Source organism: Gymnoscopelus microlampas (genome assembly GCF_963454915.1).
Source record: "Gymnoscopelus microlampas genome assembly, chromosome: 3".
NCBI lineage: Eukaryota > Metazoa > Chordata > Actinopteri > Myctophiformes > Myctophidae > Gymnoscopelus > Gymnoscopelus microlampas.
The window spans coordinates 27645291-27665504 of record NC_139940.1 but is presented as its reverse complement, the minus strand read 5'-3'; the positions used below and the strand labels follow the sequence as shown (position 1 = coordinate 27665504).

General features: G+C 43.6%; 1 protein-coding gene across 1 annotated transcript; it reads right to left on the bottom strand.

Annotated features, from left to right (window-relative positions):
* Positions 1-20214, bottom strand: epb41l4b (erythrocyte membrane protein band 4.1 like 4B). The gene is made up of 23 exons (XM_084053269.1): positions 19806-20214; positions 17266-17370; positions 17057-17099; positions 16122-16200; positions 15424-15468; positions 14228-14280; positions 13295-13415; positions 11664-11751; positions 11143-11231; positions 10608-10677; positions 9958-10127; positions 7571-7680; positions 7228-7261; positions 6812-6845; positions 6577-6680; positions 4559-4698; positions 3797-3921; positions 3600-3713; positions 3406-3461; positions 3005-3157; positions 2641-2761; positions 1869-1987; positions 1-1313 (listed from the first exon to the last, which is right to left on the bottom strand). Exons 1-23 carry the CDS (start codon positions 20064-20066, stop codon positions 1250-1252), a joined length of 2298 nt encoding a protein of 765 aa, XP_083909395.1. The 5' UTR covers positions 20067-20214; the 3' UTR covers positions 1-1249.

Sequence of the window (20214 nt, the reverse complement as noted above, 5' to 3'; positions counted from 1 at the left end):
TAATTCTCAAACTGTTGAAGCATTATTTATTTGAGATTAAACCAAGGGTGTAAACAACACAGTGAGGATTTACAATTTGACAGTACGGTAACAAAAAACACACACCCCTTCAGAATGAGGTGGTGACGTCACATATGGAGGCTAACATAATAACTTCCAAGAACCAATTTGCATTTGACCTCCGAAAGATTAACATTGGGATAAAAACTCTGGACAACAGCGGGGTGATGCAGTATCTCTTCCTCTTGGCAAGCCCTAATCAGCAGTGTCTGCCAGTGCCTGCCACAACAGTAGTGGCTGTGGATTTGTCCCCATCTAATGGGCAATTTGAGACTGCAGCTCCTATCATTTCTTATACCAGGGCTGACATGAATTCACGTTCAACCCCCCTTTTTTCAAGTTATTTTAAAGTTTTTCCAAAAATGTAAAAACCCTAAAAGCATACAATATTAAATAAGAGTTTGTAACAAACATGTTTAATGAGTTGCCTATTGTCTATTTACACATTGAATTTCTTGATTTCAATATGAGTAGACTCGCTAGTCCTGCAGCACACAAAAAGGTTCTGAAATGGTACAGATCGCTGATAACAGTCTTATGTAAATAGTGAGGTTTGTATCACTGGTGCTGGAAGAGAAAAGTCTTCAGACATCAGCAACCTGAAGGACTCCAGTCACTGGCTGAACAACATGGACAGCGACGACATGTTAACCACTTCCTCTCTGGCGTCCCTATTTTGCGCAGGTCATAGGTGAAATATTTCAGAAATGCCCAAACTTGTGACTTTGCAGATCGGCTATGTTTGCTGTTCGTCGAATGACGAAGTATATAGGGCTTAAGTGGTTAATGATATCAAACCAAACCTAAACACAACCTCAAAACAAATCATATATCACATCAAATCAATAATCCATCCATTAACATCTTTATCATGCAACCAGCACCAGTTGGTCTGTGAAACTGTGTCTTAAACCATGTGTGCCAGTCCCGTCAGTGAGTCTTAAATCCATCTCACTTCCGTGTGGTCAGTTTTGTGAATATTACCGTAATCACCTTACTTGTAAAATAACAATTAAGCAAAGTACTTTTATGCAAATATATATATATATATATATATATATATAGATTTATAAATGCTGAATGCATTATGTAAATGTGCAGCCAGCGACTTCTGGGACTTCTGCATCTGCCTCCTCTGGACCTCTCTGTTGTGTCTGGTGGTGACATCACAGGGTGACGGTTCAGTGTCTCAGAGCTCTGTCGTCAGGAGTGTTCTTAGAATCTTCTCTCTGTCCAACCTCATCTCCTCTCCACTACAAACACATACACACAATTAAAGCATTTATGTAAGTCATGAAGCAACAGTAATACATGCAAAACGTGCAGCAGTGCATGTCTTCTTCACTTGGCAAGAATCAGCTGTTACTCCCGGTTTTCTTTGCAAAACGTGTATTCACGCCACTTTTAGTAAGTGAATCCGCAAAACCGTGTACCCAATCTAATTATACTGTTTGAGTGTTTCATACCCACATAAAATAGGCCTACTAAAAAAAATCATATCATAAATTATTAAATTGTTTATTTATGAGCACTTATTTTGATCTCCATTATTTCTTGCTGACCAAAACCAAAGAATGTTACTCTTGTGGACTCATTTATAAGATTTAACTATTTAAATCTTGCTATTGAATTCAATTGAAGTCAATTATTTCTTGCAACGCTTAAAAAAATAAGAAGTTTTATACGTGAGCTCACTGGAAAGGGAACTTGAATGAAATGTTTTGTATGTGAGCTCACTGGAAAGGGAACTTGAATGAAATGTTTTGTATGTGAGGTCACTGGAAAGGGACTTGTGGGAAGTGTAGTACCTGTCAGCAGCTAGATAAGGGACCAGGTGTGCATTGGAGCTATTGTAGAAAGACGGGGACAGGTGGGGGGGAGACGAAGGAGAGGGACAACCTGGCTCCAATGCTGGCATAGTATCCACCTGGAATAGTCATGTGACATGAACACACACACACGTACACACGTACACACACACACACACACACACACACACACACACACACACACACACACGTCTGCTTACTTTGTGATAGCGCAGAGACTGAAATGAGATTACAACTCTGACAGAGTTACAAATGGTTAAATTAACACTGAGGATTTTACTGTGTAATAAGTTCTAAGGGTGTGTGCATACAGCATGTGATTGTGTGTGTGTGTGTGTGTGTGTGTGTGTGTGTGTGTGTGTGTGTGTGTGTGTGTGTGTGTGTGTGTGTGTGTGTGTGTGTGTGTGTGTGTGTGTGTGTGTGTGTGGACACAAACACACGCACTGACATGCACATGTCATCTGCTTACTTTCTGATAGCACAGAGACAGAAATAAGCTTCAATGCAAGCGGACTCAGTGGAGCAGAATGCAGTGAACAAATACAGTATGTGTTCACACAGTAAAAACCTCAGTGTTCAGTACGGGACCATTTGGTTATATTTGTACACTTTCAGAGTTACAAGGTGGTTAAATTAACACTGAGGATATTACTGTGTAATAAGTTCTGAGGGTGTGTGTGTGTGTGTGTGTGTGTGTGTGTGTGTGTGTGTGTGTGTGTGTGTGTGTGTGTGTGTGTGTTATGTGTGTTACCTGTGGATATATGGGAGGCTGTATCTGTCTGTCCAATGAGCTATTAGAACCAGACTTCCCTGCACTCTGAGAAGAAATTGCTGCAAGGGCCTCTGGGAGATTATCTTCATCTTCGTGGTTACTGTAGGGTGTAGGATAGACCAATCAAAGGACAGAGCTTGGGAATGGCATTCTGCACCAATTGCAGTACACAACCCAGCAATTAAAGTGAACAAATGGCATTTTGAAAGAGTGAAGATGCCATTACTATTGCTTTGTGGGCCCAGCGTAGCATTCAATTCAAGAGCGCAATTATCCAAAACCATAAGAGTTAAGTGCTAGCGGAAATGCCATTGAACAGTAATCAAAGGTCAGCTCTACTCACAAGCTGAACTGTCGGACCAGCCTCTTTCTGCGGTTGATGTTCGGGTTGGCTTTGGGCTGCAGTCTCTCTGGGGTGGGCTTGCAGTCAGGCCAGTGCGGGGCCTTGTCTGTGGTCAGGCTGGATCCAGCAGAGTCTTGAGATGAGCTGTGATACCTGAGGACCAACACACAAGACGACTCACATGAAAAGGCAGGCAAAGATAATGTGTGTACACACAGACAGTATTAACCTCTTAAGCCCTATTCTTACTTCATCGTATGACAGTGTTGGACTGTGAGAATAGCCGTGCTACCCGCTCACACAGCGTGGTATCATATGTTGAGCTTGTAGATCTGCTATTTCTGTTATTTTTGCCCCAAAATAGGGACACCAGGTTGTAAGTGCTTAAAAGAGATACTAGCCTGTCATTGAGCGTTTCACTTGAGGTCTTTGCCCTGGGGGTCACTGGACCTTCCTTCTTCATCACGGGCAGAGAGGAGGAAGTGGAAGGATGGGAAGTTAGAGAAGTTAGCTTTTCAACTGCAGGCAGGAGAACTTACAGGTCAATGTGTCGGTGAAGATGGGTCAGGTGAGAGGAGTTCCCTTCGATACTCACCCTGAAAGTTGCTTCCATCTGGGCCTTGAGGATGTTACATTTGACGTGTTCTGGTAGCACCGATGGAGAGGCTGGAGGGTGCATAGACTTTTCAGACAGTTGCTTCTCCTCCCCCTGGCAAACAGGGGATGAAATGGTAAGGCGAGAGACTCAAGCTAAGCTGAATACAAGAACAGCGGTGTGAGATGGTGACAGACCTTGTTGTCAATGTTGATGTGGAGCGAGGGCCATGGGGAGGAAGTGTCACTGTCTGATTCCAGAGCCTTCAGTAGAGAATGAGAGAGCTCCAACCCATCTACTTGGCAGGGAGGGGGTCTGTGTTCTAATACACACACACACACACACACACACACACACACACACACACACACACACACACACACACACACACACACACACACAATATCAATAAATTAATGCATTTGAGAGTACTGACCGGCCTACACTATTAAGGTGACTCTCCACCAAACAGACTACTTCAGACTACTTCAGTAGTCGGCAGTAGGCAGTCGGTTAGCTGAAGACGGCTCTACCGGTCAGAACACGACCAAACCTGCTCGGTCCTTGATCGACGGTAATCTAGAAGTCCCGACCCGACGGCACGGCGCTACCTACAACAGGTTGTCGGCAGGAGACGCTTTCGGCGGCCGAGTCGGGCCAATATCGACGCGGTGGAGAACTGCCTTTAGGGTACGGTCACACATCTGCGCCTGAAGGGGAGTAGCTAACAGATGCCACGCATCAATTATCAATGCTGTCTTGCGGATTGTGGGCAGTGCAGATTTGCTGGTGCAGTTTATTGGAATGGTTGGCTCACTGAAAGAAAATTACAAGCGTGTGACTGTGCCCTTGAACATGGAGACAGGCTCTGCAGGTCTACACACCCACGCATGCACACCCAGAGTTATAACAGATTTGCAGACAGACCTATACATTTCCATAAGACAGTGTGTACTTACTGCTCTTAGCATGTGTATGGCAGAGTGTGTCCTGGCTGTGTGTATGGCGACGGTGATGGTGGTGGACTTTTCCAGAATACTGCGCCTCGTTCTCCTCAACACTGAATTGATGCTCTGATCCAGGGCCACTCAAGGGGTAACTGAAGAGGACAATGCAATCACAACAAAACACAGAATATAAGGCCACTCAGAAGGCCGCAGAAGCTACGATTAAGAATCGTGTCTGTGATGTCATGAAAATACAATGATACTGGAAGACAAAACAATACCTGGAAACTGTGTGGTGGTAGGCACAGTCTATGATGACATCATACGTTAAATTAACTTCAGTTGTGAAAGGCTGAAAGATGGATCTTATATCTGCTCAATGTTGCAATTAAGCATTTTCTTTATTTGACAAGGCAACATCTCTAAGGCATAATGATTAGAGTAAACAATACAAGGCTAAAGAGACACTCTGTCAACATCACATGAACAAATAATTATGTAAACAATTGTCAGGTTTAGCAAATCTCCAACCTGGTTTCAAGACATTAAAGTAAAGTTTAGCACAAAATCAGACCTTGAGGTCTCTAGTCCCCTTTTCCATTTAAAATTAATTGCTTACGTTAAAAATAACAACCCAGATATGACATTTTGTGAATCAGCTCATTTACTCCCCCAGCATGTGTGCACATGAGTGAAACCGTGACACCTCTGTACAGTATATCTGCAAAGGAATTAGCTCACAAAGCACCGCCTAACACAAGACACAATTACATCCAGAAGATTCTTATCATTTCACTTACATTGAAAGTGATTTGGTTAATCTAGCTGTAAGAACGATCTCGTAGACATGAAGGGGAATTTTGGTCGTCCAGAGTCAAATAAGATCACGTATTATGCCCGATTTATACTTTGTAGTACGAAGGTGTTCCGTGCTGAAAATAGGCTCTGTGCATAACTTTAGTTCAAGGTTTTCAGAAGGTGGCATGCCGGTTTCCTGTTCAGGTTCATTTTCCCACAGCTTCGTTTGATTGGCTCGACAGCAATTCATGAAACCAGCCAATCAAATGAATCTATGGGGAAATGAACTGGAACAGGAAACGGGTATGCTACCTTCTGGAAAGCTGGGACTAGAGTTATGCAGAGAGCCTACAGCCAATCTACAACTGCTCGCTTGTAGATCTGTTCTTTTCAGCATGGTACGTCATCGTACGACAGAGTACAAAATTGGAAATATGGATTTGTACACTGAAACGTGAACATCCATTAAAAGACACGCAAACAAGGTAAAACAAAAGGCACAGAGCAATAAATGTGCTCTTATCTATGGTATATGTCTCTGTGTTGTATTGGTCTCTCTTTTTTTCTCCATGGCAAGGACATTAGTGACACCTAATGAGATGAAGAGGGCGTGTTGTGGTGAGTGGATGATGATGGTGGCAGTAGAGGTGTTGACGATGACATGAACAAGTGTGTTCTTTTCCATGTCCACAGAGCTGATCTCTTTGGGGCTGTTTCAAACTGTGAACCTCTCAGTGTAAGGGACAAAGTTCTGGGGTCAAAGTGCAGTCATGACCTTGTCCCTGAAAACCACACTGATGGATCCTGGGAAAGTGCCGCTGGTCCGCTCTGGTACGGAACTGTGACCGGCCTCTGGACTGGCAGCCTCATCAGACGGCCTGAAAATGTACACACACACAGCGCACACACACACACGTGCACACGTGTATGCACACACAGAGACATGCACATGGATCACACAGATAGACATGCAGGCCGGGAAGCAGACAGACAGACAGACAGACAGACAGACAGACAATGAAGTCCATGAGTGATAATAAGTGTGATGAAAAATGGGAGAGCAAAGAAGAGAGACCATCTCCAAAAATAGAAACGTGTCCTCATGTCGGTCTGTGCTCAAAGACAGATGACACGAGAAACTTTCAGAAAGTCTGCCCCCATCACGTCCATGTTGTCTATTCATTCTAACAATGTATTCTCATCCTCCATCATGGCATCAGGGCTGCTCTTACCTGTGAGGTGGCGTATGTCCAGAGTGCTGGAGGTAAATTGGGGGCGAGAGAGCAGAGTGGGGCGGGTGCCAGGGATCATGGCCAATAGGAATGTTACACTGGTACTGGACGACAGAAAAAAAGCCAAGAGGAGAAAAATACATTAGTGAATTGTGTATAAATATATACAGTGCACTGTGTGTGTATAATACATATATCATATCATATATTGCATACAGACACACACATCACTCACAGGATGAAGGCTGGGGTCAGGACTGGCGTGGGAGCTGAAATACAGCAATAACAACATAATCAACATTAGATTAACATTCAACCTGATTATACTGCTAGACTAGATTATGCTAGACGTAATAAGTACTCATGAACCGCATGAGTCAACTTTTACTGTAAGTGCATTTACTTGATGTGAATTGGTGTGTGTGTGTGTGTGTGTGTGTGTGTGTGTGTGTGTGTGTGTGTGTGTGTGTGTGTGTGTGTGTGTGTGTGTGTGTGTGTGTGTGTGTGTGTGTGTGTGTGTGTGTGCGTGCGTGCGTGCGTGCGTGCGTGCGTGCGTGCGTGCGTGCGTGCGTGCGTGCGTGCGTGCGTGCGTGCGTGCGTGCGTGCGTGCGTGCGTGCGTGCGTGCGAACCCATTCGTTTGGAAGACTCACCTGATGTGTGGAGGTTTGGCTGGAGAAATAGTGACTGATGATGTCAAAGGGATGCCGGTCAGGTGAGAAGAAAGGACAAAGACAAAAACACTGAAAGTGTGAGTATTATTGTCTCTCATGATCGCTCATGAAACATCAGTAAGGATTTGCATCAGTGTACCATGGAGCTCGGATATACAAGACCTCATAAAACCCATGTTAATCGATGTACACCATTACGATTGTCCCAGTACAGTTTTAGAACATACACCTACACTGTACATTTTTACACTCAAGAGTTAAATGGACACTTGGATGTGCAGTGCTAGTCACGGATGTTTCTTTACATGCAGATGAGATTCACCTTTGCCAAGTGAATGCGAGCGGGATGGATATCTCTTGCTTGGTCTCCTTTCAAATGTGCTGGCTCTCCTTAGCCTACCACCATGAGTGGCCTGGTACTCCGTTTTACCACTGAGGCAGAAAGACAGACAGACAGAAGTAGACAGAGAGGTGGACATACAGAAAGGTTTAAGGTCTTTTGAAGTTCTAGTTGCTATGCGTTGTCGATGCTATAACCCCGGCAATGACGAGCAGGCTGTTTGTCAGCCTAAATATGGCCATGCCCAACGTCAGCGCAAATCACCACGTCACATACTGTATATCACGTACCGTATAATGGAGATACCATGGGTGCGTGTGCACAGATAATCCCATACATTATAGAAATCCCTGCTGTCCAGCGCAAATTGACATTGTTGGCAGTGGTTTTATGTCCATATACAATACATAGAGATCCACAATGTCAGCGCAAATCAACGTTGTTTAGTGAAGGTTAGGTCCCAGTAACAGGTGCCTGGATTTTGCCAAAATATGGAAATGCCTGATGACACAAGACTGGCATCATAGCTGACTGCCGTCATTCAATGCTGGGTACAGAAACCTTAAAAGGGATAGTTTCTTTTTTAATCGATTAGTCACCACACAGAGACTTGAATTCATGGATATTTTTTTGTTTTTGTCACATTCCTAATCCAATAATTTGATGACCAGCAGGCAGCTCTTCCGGTAGGAGACACAAAGGAGACTCTTTGAGTCTCCTACCGGAACCGCTGTCGGTCATCAAATTATTGGCTTAGGAATGCAACGATAACAAAAAAAATATCCATGAATTCAAGTCTCCATGGGGTAACTAATTCGATAGAAAAAAATATATTTTGGGGGTGAACTATCCCTTTAACACACTGATCAACACGTTGCAAAGTGCGACAACCCCATGTATTCATTTCAAGCCAAGCATCAAAGGTAATCCAAGATAAAGACAGAACAGAGCATTTCTGCAAAACTAGATCATATATCTCACAATTTATTTTTGAATACACATACACTCCCACCTCTGTTCCTGTCGCTCAAAGCCACGGACAGGAAGATACCTCTTGCGAGATAAAGCTTTTTCTCTTATCTCTGATAACAGTTTGACAAGAAAAACAAACATTGTGAATGAAGATTTGTCACCATAGGAACAAATCTGTGTAACCATAGACACACTGTAACCATAGATACAGAGGCTTCTGTTTAATGTGACAGACTAGTTGGCTACAGTTTGTCACAACCATCAAAAAGATCACTACAGCCTCAGTGGTCCAAGGCCTGTGAATCATAAGCTACAATGTGAACAATGTGTCGCTGGAGAGAATAGACGTCAGAGAATAGAGTTGTTTTTAGCGCTCTACCTCAGTGTTTCCCAAACAGTGGGTCGCAGACCCATTTTTATGGGTTGTGTGAGTAAACATCCCACTTTCATTACTTTTTTAAATTATTATTTCAAAAATTATAAACACTCACAAGGCGCCTTTTCACTAGTTGGGTCCCAGGGTCAGGAGACACCAAATGTCTCCTTTGGGTCTGGAGCTAAAAGGTTTGGGAACCACTGTTCTACCTCACTGTTTTCAATGTCGGGGCAGGGACCAACAGGGGTCCAAATTGACCCTTTTAAGACTGTAACTCAGAGAGTGTACAAATGGGACCAAATGGACCCTAAAGCTCCGTGCACACTGGGAGCGTATATTTCTTGCTATTAATTCGCAATTCATTTAAACTGCTGAAACTGTTATGAGTACAATGCAAATATAATGAGGCGACAAAGCGACGTAATCATTTTTTCAAAATGAGGTAGATTTTGCAGAGCGAATAAAATAATCAACCTGTCTGAATGGGGCAACACCAAATTAATAGTTTCATATTGAAATATTCACCAACGCATTTTCGGTTTGTTTATTCACCCGGTGTGTAAGACCTTTACGGGTCCATTTGGTTCCATTTGTACACTCTGAGTTAAATGAACACAGAGGATTTTACGTAAGTAGATTGGAGTCCCAGGGATAAAAACATCGAATGGGGGGTCCGAATGCAGTGGTTCTCAACCTGGGGCTCGAGACCCCCAAAGGGGTCGCCGCATGATTTGTGGGGGGGGGCAAACATTTTGAAAATAGCAGATGCCTCGTGTTGTGAGCTTGTAGATCGGCTATTTTCACAATATTTATCTGTGGAACCGAGTCAAACAAAATGTAATGCCTAAAATTCCAAGTGCCTGTCAGGGAGGGCGGTCCCCAGTTCAAATATGTTTTTTTTTTTTTTTTTTTTGGGGGGGGGGGGGGGTGGTCGCGTCCTGAAAAGGTTGAGAACCACTGGTCTAATGCATATCAGACAGGGGTTCCTGGAAATAAATAAAAAAGGCAATCACTGCTCTACCTGAATCTGAAGCGTGAGCCGAGTCGTGTGAAGTCACTGTGACTGGCCTTGCCTGCGGTCGGCTGCCGTAGGCGGAAGAAGGCATGGCTCTCCACAGCACACTTCCACAGGTGTTTGCAGCTCTTGGCACTGGCCAACTGGAACACAAACGTATGCTCCTGCTCGCGTCCCTAAACCAGGGGTGGAAAGTAAACCAAGCACTTTTACTCAAGTACTGTACTTACAGTAGGTACAATTTTGAGGTACTTTTACTTTACTTGAGTATGTACATTTTTAAACACATCTCAAGAGGCAAATATTGTACTTTTTTACTCCAATACAAAAACATTTATCTTTAGCTGAACAGATTATTAATATAAAACAAAAACACACAAAACGACTTAAGCCCTATTTTATACTTGTATCCTATTCAAAATAGCCAAGCTACAAAGTTTGAAGAATGCGAGTACTTTTACTTTGTTACTGTAAGTATATATTTCGATATATTTCTTTTGTACTTTTACTCAAGTCAAATTGTGAATACAGGCCTTTTACTTGCAACAGAGTGTTTTTTATATAGTGGTATTGCTACCACCAGCACAACCCATTTACTGTACTAGGTGTGTGCGTTCATTTGTATGGGAGAACATGTTCCGTCATGGGATCTGTACCTTATCGTCATCCTCCACCACTACCAATGTGAGACGACTCTTTTTGAAGTCCAGGCGTGTGATCTTGGGCCTGGGGGGGACACACACCACCGCAAAAACGGACATGGTACACAGAAGAAAGGTGTAAGCTTGTAGATCAGCTATTTCTGCTATTTTTACATACATAAAAGATATTATATGTCAATAATTTCTTTGTATATTTCAGTTATTTGTCATATCTGCCCTGTGCATGTTTTGATTACGAAGCCTAAAAGGCTTCATACTGTATGTTCCAATGTTCAATGCCAACCTCACAATTAAAATCGTTAATCGCAATTACTTGAGTGACAATTAATCGTCAACTTAAATTTGTCATCGTGACAGCCCTACATACTTGTCAAAAATAACCAAACCTACAAGCTCACAAGACGTCACGGATGCTACGTGTTGTGAGCTTGTAGGTGTGCTATTTTCGGCGCGCCACCCTGACGTGCGACGAAGCATAAATTAGGCTTATGGTGGAATGATGGCTAGGGACATGCCCTCTTCTATTTACCAAAAGAAGAGGCCAATCTTGCTTGAACCCTCAAACACCAGGATGCCTGTGGGAGTGAGGCCTAGAGCGTATTCCCCTCCATCTCGTCCCTGAGGACACAACATAGTGAATGGAAAGAGCTCAAAAGTGCACATTGTCATCATATTGATTCATATTGTAAACTATTGAAAACATATGGTTGCTGTCAGGTGGAAACCTTGTACAGTATGTCCAAAACCTGTACTTTTTAGGAAATAATCTAGTAATAAATCTCAATGGATCCAACGTAGTTATTATTTTGCTCTTATTAATACTTTTCATTTTTTCAATATTTATAAAACCCATAGACACTTAACCCCTTTCATTTTTTTTAAATAGCTAAAATAGCAGATCTACAAGCTCACAACTGAGCTTGTAGGCAATTTGCTACTTTTGTTTGATTGTATGATGAAGTTGGGCATTAATTTATCCAAAAACATGAGATAATAAGGTTTCTGCCTGACAGCGACGATGTGTACACAGGAGGAAATATGCACACAGACCTTGACAAAGTGCATATCTACTCCATAAAGCTCCAGCCATTTGCATTTGTTGAGGAAGGCGATCTCAGCCTGGGATGGGCTCTTCCCTCTAAGGACACACAATGAGTCATTAAGTTGAGCTTTCACAATAGAAATGCAGAAGATAGCATTCATCATAGCAGTCAGTAACCCTCAGCTCAGATACTGGGCATGGCATTGGCACAACACCCTGAACAAGAACACACAGTCACGTCTAACTTAAGCCTAATTTATTCTTGTGTGACATGTCGCTCGAGTCCCGGTGACACATTTTTCATTTGAAAAATACGGCTATTTCTGTCAAGCGCGACTTTTTCACTGGAGGATATTAGGCTTTAGCCTACAGTGTCTCTGGCTCTGGATAAAAACACAGAGGCAGTGAGAGGAAGAGATAAATAGGGATGAATCTATGGGAAGTACTCTGTGAGTAAGCCTCCATCTGAATTCCTCCCTTGCTCTCGGTATACCACACCAAAGGGGGGATTGTGAGGCGGGAACTCCGCGTGGCTCTGTCCTGGTGTGGCGTCGGCTCAATGAAGTGCAGCATATGTGGTTGTAATCTCAACCGAGATGGGAGCGATCACTCTGGCTGGGTTAAATACTGCCTGGATTCAATCAGTAACCTCCAGGGATTAATCCCTTAATCCTTCACCCAGACCAGAGAGAGTGAGTCGGAGGGACGGAGGGAGGGATAGTTGGGAGAATGGTGGGACAGTGAACTTTAGAGGGACTTTTCACTTGAAATCCTGGTGCAGAATGTCCATGTTGGAACAACTTCCTTTCCTATTCAGCGGCCAACAGTTTGCTCCCAATGAAGGTCAAACTATTGGCTACATTATGCCTCTTACCAGCTGCACTGACAACAATAGCATAGTGAGAGACCTGGCCCTGTATAACGTGCACTACAAACGGATTACTCCCAGATAGAGAACCTTTAACCCAATGGTGTAAAGAAACTAAGTACATACTCAACTACTGAACATAAGTACAATTCTGAGGTACTTTTACTTTACTCAAGTATTTTCCAAAACTTGACACTTCTGCTCCACTATGTCTCAGGGGAAAGCATTGCACTTTTTACTCCACCACAATTATTTGACAACTTTAGTTACTTCGCAGATTTCGATGAATTCAAAACACACATTTTATATTATGTTATGCTTTAGCTATTTGAAAATAGCCGCTCTACAAGCTCGATCTGCTATTTTCGATAAAGTTTGACAAATCCTGAACAATCTCTCTCTGTACTTTTACTCAAGCAAAGGTTTTAATACAGGCCTTTTACTTGCAACAGAGTATTTTCATAATGCGGTATTGCTACTGTTACTTAAGTAAAATATCGTCTCTGTCGAGTGGAAACCTCATTTGTCCAAAACTATTACTTTTCAGGATTCAAATTCAAAAATAGAAAAAGTAGCAGATCTACAAGCTGGAACAAAATATTTTGAGATGGGGGTCCGCGGTCAAATACATATCATTTTGGGGGTCCTTGACATGAAAAAGTTTGAGAGCCACTGATATTATAGCATTGCATATTTTTTTTCAAAAATTACTGTTAGGATTTAGAAGACATTTTGTAGAATCGACCTCAGGCCTTAATGGGTTAACCTCACCTGAGCTCAACCCACTTGCCGAAGATGTCTGCCTCCATGCCCTCACTCTGTTTGGGAGTGAAACGAAACTCTGATACAAGCTCTGGAGACTGCTCCATAGGATCACAGTCTCCCAGCTCACCTGCACACAATGACATTCACAATCACAAACCCTTTTAATTGCCAGGTATGTTTGCGCATAAGCAAAATTCCTGAATTATGACACTATTAAGAAACAGTAAGTTGACATAAATATAGTTAAGATAAAGATAGAGACTATACAACATAGAGGGTGATATGGGTAAGTAAATTAATACATATAAATGATTGAACTTGGTGTATTATGTAATAGTGGCAAGATAGTATAGTGATAGTAGAAGCAGCAATAGTACACAGAGACATGCACTGACACACACACACACACACACACACACACACACACACACACACACACACACACACAAAGTACATTCAGGGAGAGGCACACATACAGACATACAGTACCTACATAAACATAAACAAATAAACAAACACACACACACACACACACACACACACACACACACACACACACACACAAAATGACACATGTATTGGGGCTTACAGATGCATTGGTTGAGTAGCAGATATTGGTTGAGCAACAGGGGAAGGAGCAAACATAACGATGTCATAACAAATGCAACAGAATGTACATGTACAGTACGTGTGTGTGTGTGTGTGTGTGTGTGTGTGTGTGTGTGTGTGTGTGTGTGTGTGTGTGTGTGTGTGTGTGTGTGTGTGTGTGTGTGTGTGTGTGTGTGTGTGTGCGTGTGTGAGTTGGTAATACAGAGAGCATCAAAGTATCATAATCATGAAGGGGCTTACAATTGTGAAATAAAAACGTCCCCAAATAAGGTCATACTCTCTGGTAAATGTTTATAGAAATGAAGCAGTCTTTGGATGAAATCTACTTACTCTGTAAACAATAGGCCCCAAGTTCTACTGAGACATCGTATGGACATTTCAACCTGGAAAGACAAGAGTTGACACTACTGTGACAAATGGGTCCCACACATGCACGTGTGCATTTTGTATTGTTGTCATAGCTTGAAGAGGAATAAACATGTGAATGCACAAGATTGTGTGTGTGTGTGTGTGTGTGTGTGTGTGTGTGTGTGTGTGTGTGTGTGTGTGTGTGTGTGTGTGTGTGTGTGTGTGTGTGTGTGTGTGTGTGATAGAGCATACACGTGTGTGTGTCAAGGAGAAGAGCAGCCCTTTTCTTAAAATAAGCGGCCTTCATAATGGAGCTCAGCTCAGGGGAGCCATGGCCCAGATAGAACCAGGGGGAGGGAGAGGGGAGACACGCTGTCTGTGTGTGTGTGTGATGTCCTGAGTGTTACTTTTTACCTTTGCGGGTCCATTTGTACACTCTTAGAGCAAAACTAACACTCAGGATTTTACTGAATACGCTGCAGACTTCAGCGTGCTGTACACAGTGACCCCAACGTGACAAGTGGTGTGTGTGTGTGTGTGCGCACACACACCCACACATATAGGCGTACAAGTGTACATGCATTTATGTGTGCATCACAAATTTTGCTCCACTTGCAAGGAATTGACTTCACTACATCTCTGCTGTCGGGCAAATGTTCAGGAAATGAAAAAACAAAACAAAAAGTGGATAGGAGGTTTTGTTCATCATTGATAAGAACAGCTGAATGGACCTCCAAGCTTACAATGAGGTTGGAGGTCAAAAGGGTGTGGAGCTTGGAGTTAGCAAAACCAGAGTTAGCTGGTTTTGTCAGAAGAAGCGCTTTTTAATACTTTTCATTGGTTCAATATTTTTTCTAACCAACACACAGATGTAAAGGGTGTTCAATAGCACTGATTTATGGAAAAAAACGAAAAGGCTGAAAAATGGAGTTAGCTGGTTTCTGCCAGACAGCGACGATACTTCATTGTACATCAAATGGTGAGAATGGCCGGTCTACTTGTGTTTTGGCTATTTTCGGTTAATGGTCGCCTATTTTTTGCCAAATGTTCGCCTAATATGAGTATGACAAGCCCAGAATAGGGATGTGAGCAATGGTTAGCAATACAGATATTAGTGTTAAGGTTATATGTACAGTACATGCCAGTGTTACTAATGAGCGATATCAGGAACTGCTTACTTGCCGGACAGAATGTCTTGTCGGAGCTGCAGAACAAACAGATACCTGAGGAGGAAATGGAAAGAACATCAAGAGAATGACAGGTGCAGAAAGAAGACAGAATCTCAGGCAAAAGAAATGTCATGACTAGTAATGTGCGTAATGGGTCCCAAACAAAGACGCTCACATTCTGTCTTATCTGTGATGGTTCCTAATCGAACACCCTCACTATCGGTCTTAACAGCTCTCTGTCCGCCGCTTGGCCTTGATAACAATCTTGCCCACAGGAGCTAAGTAATTAGCCCATCTTCCCATTTGACTCAGGGGAGGGCTCTGTGTGTGTGTGTGTGTGTGTGTGTGTGTGTGTGTGTGTGTGTGTGTGTGTGTGTGTGTGTGTGTGTGTGTGTGTGTGTGTGTGTATGCCAGTGGTGTTCAAGCATTCTCATGTCAAGGACCCCAAAATTCATATGTATTTGTCAAGATTTTTTAAAACGATTTATAAGCTCACAAGACGTTTGCAGTGTGATGCTTGTAAAGCTGCCGTTTTCGAATATCCGAAAAAACTAAATTGGGCTTAATGTTTAGACTGTTGCTCAATTTGCTGGGGACCGCTTGACCACTCCCCCCCCCCCCCCCCCCCCCCAAGGACCCCTGGGGGTCCCTGGACCCCACTTTGAGAACCAGTGGTGTATACTATACTGTATCTGTAAGTGTGGTACCTGGTAAATTCCTCATGCAGGTTATTTGGCTCTGAGGAGTAGAACTTCACTCTAAAGAACAATCTGCATGGAGGACCGTCTAAGAAACACAAATGGCAAAAACAATTAAAGAAGTATACTTGTGTGTGTGTGCATATGAGAGAGAGAGAGAGAGAGAGAGAAAGAGAGCAAGAGCGAGAGAGAGAGAGAGAGAGAGAGAGAGCGAGACTGAGTAAGTCTAGTGTGACAAAGACAAAGTGTCAGGGCTATTAGTACAAGGGAAGAGAAAAGCCCAGAGGAAGAGACTCATGTCATTATGTTCTGAGTAAAGGCATCAAGTAATCATAGAGATATTTTATTTATTTTTTTAATCTATTTTTCAAGAGAGACCTGGCCAAGATATCACACCATTACAAGGTTACAAAAAGTACAGAATAGAATCAATATAGACAACAGTTAAGGTAAATAGACATGGGACAACAGATACATAAGACAAAATCCAGTTTAGGAGTAGCTGCTGCACTCTTCAGTTACATCGTTTTAAAAATCAGAGCTTTGAACTCTCCCAGGGAAACAAAATCATTAAACTGTACTGTGGTCTAGAGGTTATTCATGACCAGGGCGCAAAATAGGACGAAGCTGCTCTACCAATGTCTGAGCAAATCCTGGGTACCTGCCTCTATCTGCCAGGTAGTTTTTTTTGCCTAGTCAATAAACAAAAACAAATGACGAGTGGACTGAAGTCTGTAACAGTGTCCAGATCTCCTCAGCCCCCCTCTTTCTCCTTCTGACGCCATTCATCCCTCTGTCCCAAGTTGGGAAAGCAAACATGGGTAAGGCTCCGTAATGCACATGTTAATCGCCATGTCAACATCTGATAATGAGCCACCTGCTCCCAGCTCACCTGCCTCCATTTAAATTACAAACATACATACATAGAAAATGGTTGAACTTACCTCTAATCTGTTTCTTTATGAGTTTGGTCATATCCAGCCAGTGCTGAGAGAGAGGACAGCATTAAGGTGAAAGAGGATCTTATTCTCTGGCGTTGAAAGCAAGTGCTTCATCAATGTGTGTGTGTGTGTGTGTGTGTGTGTGTGTGTGTGTGTGTGTGTGTGTGTGTGTGTGTGTGTGTGTGTGTGTGTGTGTGTGTGTGTACACTCACTGAAACTTGTTCTGGATCCATGTATTGCAGTCCAAAGTAATCGGCCTCCACCAAGTCTAAATGATACATGATCTGGTCAAAAAGCTCCTGTCCCTTTGACTTGCTCTACACACAAAACAATGAATAGCAAAATTAATCCCAATGTCCTTACAGCCTCAGTCGTAGTGGAACCTAAGCTATTATACCTTATTTTGTTTCTGATTAAATGCATCTTTAAACTAGCCATTCTATAGGGCATTTATCAGTAATAAGGGATTCCTGCAATGTAACAATGGCTGATAAGAACTAATCAGTGAAACACCAGTGAACATAACTGGAACAAAGCAACTTCTGGTGCACGTGAAGGTGGTGTGTGTGTGTGAGAGAGAGGACCAGGTCTGCATCTGGGTCAAAATGAGAGGGACAAGCCCTGAGGGAAAGGCCCTTATTCAGGCCTTTGTCCATAACACACACACACACACACACACACACACACACACACACACACACACACACACACACACACACACACACACACACACACACACACACACACACACACACACACACACACACACACACACACACACACACACACACAGAACATGAGCCTGGGCACATATGCTGCACAAGAGGCACTGTGTCCTAAACTTCTGCTAAACATGTTCCTTTTGTAATGTCTGCATGTATTTTATCCTGTAGAATGTTCTAGTCCAAAACATGCCCTGAATAAAGAAGTTGTTGTATGTTTGTAGGGTGTGGGGAGCGCAAGATGACAGCCTTGAACTTTGGTTCATGCCTGTTAATGGCTCCTGTCTGTTAATAACTAGCTTAAACTCGCTGGTGTGTGTGTGTGTGTGTGTGTGTGTGTGTGTGTGTGTGTGTGTGTGTGTGTGTGTGTGTGTGTGTGTGTGTGTGTGTGTGTGTGTGTGTGTGTGTGTGTGTGTGTGTGTGTGTGTGTGTGTGTGTGTGTGTGTGTGTGTGTGTGTGTGTGTGTGTGTCATGGGACAAATGTTACCACTATGCACACTCGGCTAGCATTGTGCAGTAGTTGAAATACAATCTCCTGTCAAATGAGTGGACATGTTCAGTGTCCCCAAAACTTTGCCTATGAGGCAAGGAACCCAGGGGGTTCTAGTTCTATACTATGCAATAGCTGTGCCCAGGCAAAACTAACCGCCTACCAGACAAGCTTCAATTCAATTAGTCTGAAGTTCCATTCAGTGCACCTGTATATGAATACCTGTGGGATAACACAGGACATGAACAGACTTGTTCCAGCCCACCAGTGACTGAGCGACAGCAATGTGTCATTTTGCTTTGTTTGTTATACACAGCAAAATCCAGTGTTACTTACACACAAAGTGTACAAATAGCCTAAACCCAAAGCCATTTTTACACTCTGAGTTAAATAAACGCTGAGGATTGTATTGCATACAGCAATGCATTTACCAAGACTTGTTGATTTTATTGTTATGTTGTTGCTGTTGGGACTGCTGTTTGTAGGACAGCAGCAGAGACTCTTTCAACATACGAGGCTGATTCTCTCGATAACGCATTATGCCTGCAAAGCATTGTAAGAGTGACGCATGCAACAGCTTCCCTGACACACATGACCTTCAAAATGAAAACATCTCATGAGAGGAGACTTACCCACACATGCCCCCCCCACACACACACACACACACACACACACACACACTGACCAACCAGCCCCTCTTGCACTGGAAATCACGCACGCATGTCACAGAGTCCCAACAATGATAAATCAAGTCAGGGAATTGGGGAATAGCAGATGGAGACTGGAATTGAGACTATGAAGGAATTAGAGGGAGGGAGAGGAGGTGGTGGGGAGGATGAGCAGAGGAGAGCAAGTAGCAAGTGAGAGAGGACTTAAAAGAACAGAGCAACGAGGAGTGGAAAGGAGATTAGGAAAAGGACAAATCAACAGTGTAAGATTCTAGGAAACGCGCAGCAATGAATGGAGTGATGGCGAGATGACAAAAGAAGGTTGACAATAAAAGAAAGAACAGATGAGAGGCAGGACATAAGGGACCAGGGGTCATAGACCTGAACCCATCCCATGTCCTGTCCCTCGTGGGGTTTGTTGCTTTCCCAGTAGTCAGAGTGGGGAAGTAATGTGATGAGCTGGCTGATCACGACACCATCTGTAGCTACCCCTCTGTCTGTGTGCAAGAGGGATGGCCACACAACACACACACACACACACACACACACACACACACACACACACACACACACACACACACACACACACACACACACACACACACACACACACACACACACACACACACGTCTTTTAAGTTTAACTTTGAATCTGTGAGCTTTCCATAAATCCTTCTTGTAAATCATCTAGTGTCCCTCATCCGGTGCCACCATGGGGTGTGTGTGTGTGTGTGTGTGTGTGTGTGTGTGTGTGTGTGTGTGTGTGTGTGTGTGTGTGTGTGTGTGTGTGTGTGTGTGTGTCTCTACACACAGTCGGTCAGTGTAAACACAGAGCCACTGTCACAACACCAGGCGGGCTTCACTGCACTCACAGGCAAATCCACATTGACGTCCGAGCCATCCAGCAGCAGGACGCGACAAGTGATGGTGGTCCTGGCGGTCCCCGCCGCCGGGATGTGCACGGCCGACCCCCCGGTCACCACGGCGGGCGCGTGGATGACCTGCTGCTGGTGAGCGAGGAGCACCGGATTCCCGGTTGCCCCTCTTCCTCCTCCTCCTTTACCGTCCCGCTCCGTGGCCTGAAACCGTCTCCGGGAGTGGCGGCTGAACGTCCTGCGCAGAAAGCCCATCATTTTTCGGACCCACAACGCGAGGTGGTCCGTGTTTCTGGAGCGCAGCTCCTCGCTCACAACAACACCACCGGGAGAACCCGCACCGAGTGTCAGTGTGGGTGACCAGACCACCAGGGTAGCAAAGCAAAGCAAAGCAAAGCAAAAGCAA

Bases quoted from the DNA above. Each gene is read 5' to 3' on its own strand.
- epb41l4b (XM_084053269.1), bottom strand. From the start codon at position 20,066: ATGATGGGCTTTCTGCGCAGGACGTTCAGCCGCCACTCCCGGAGACGG. The intron at 16,201-17,056 runs GTAAGTTCAACC...TGTGTTTCTTAG, and splicing joins CATAAAGAAACAGATTAGAG to ACGGTCCTCCATGCAGATTG. The intron at 7,681-9,957 runs GTAGAGCAGTGA...TTTCTGCCTCAG, and splicing joins GGCTCACGCTTCAGATTCAG to TGGTAAAACGGAGTACCAGG.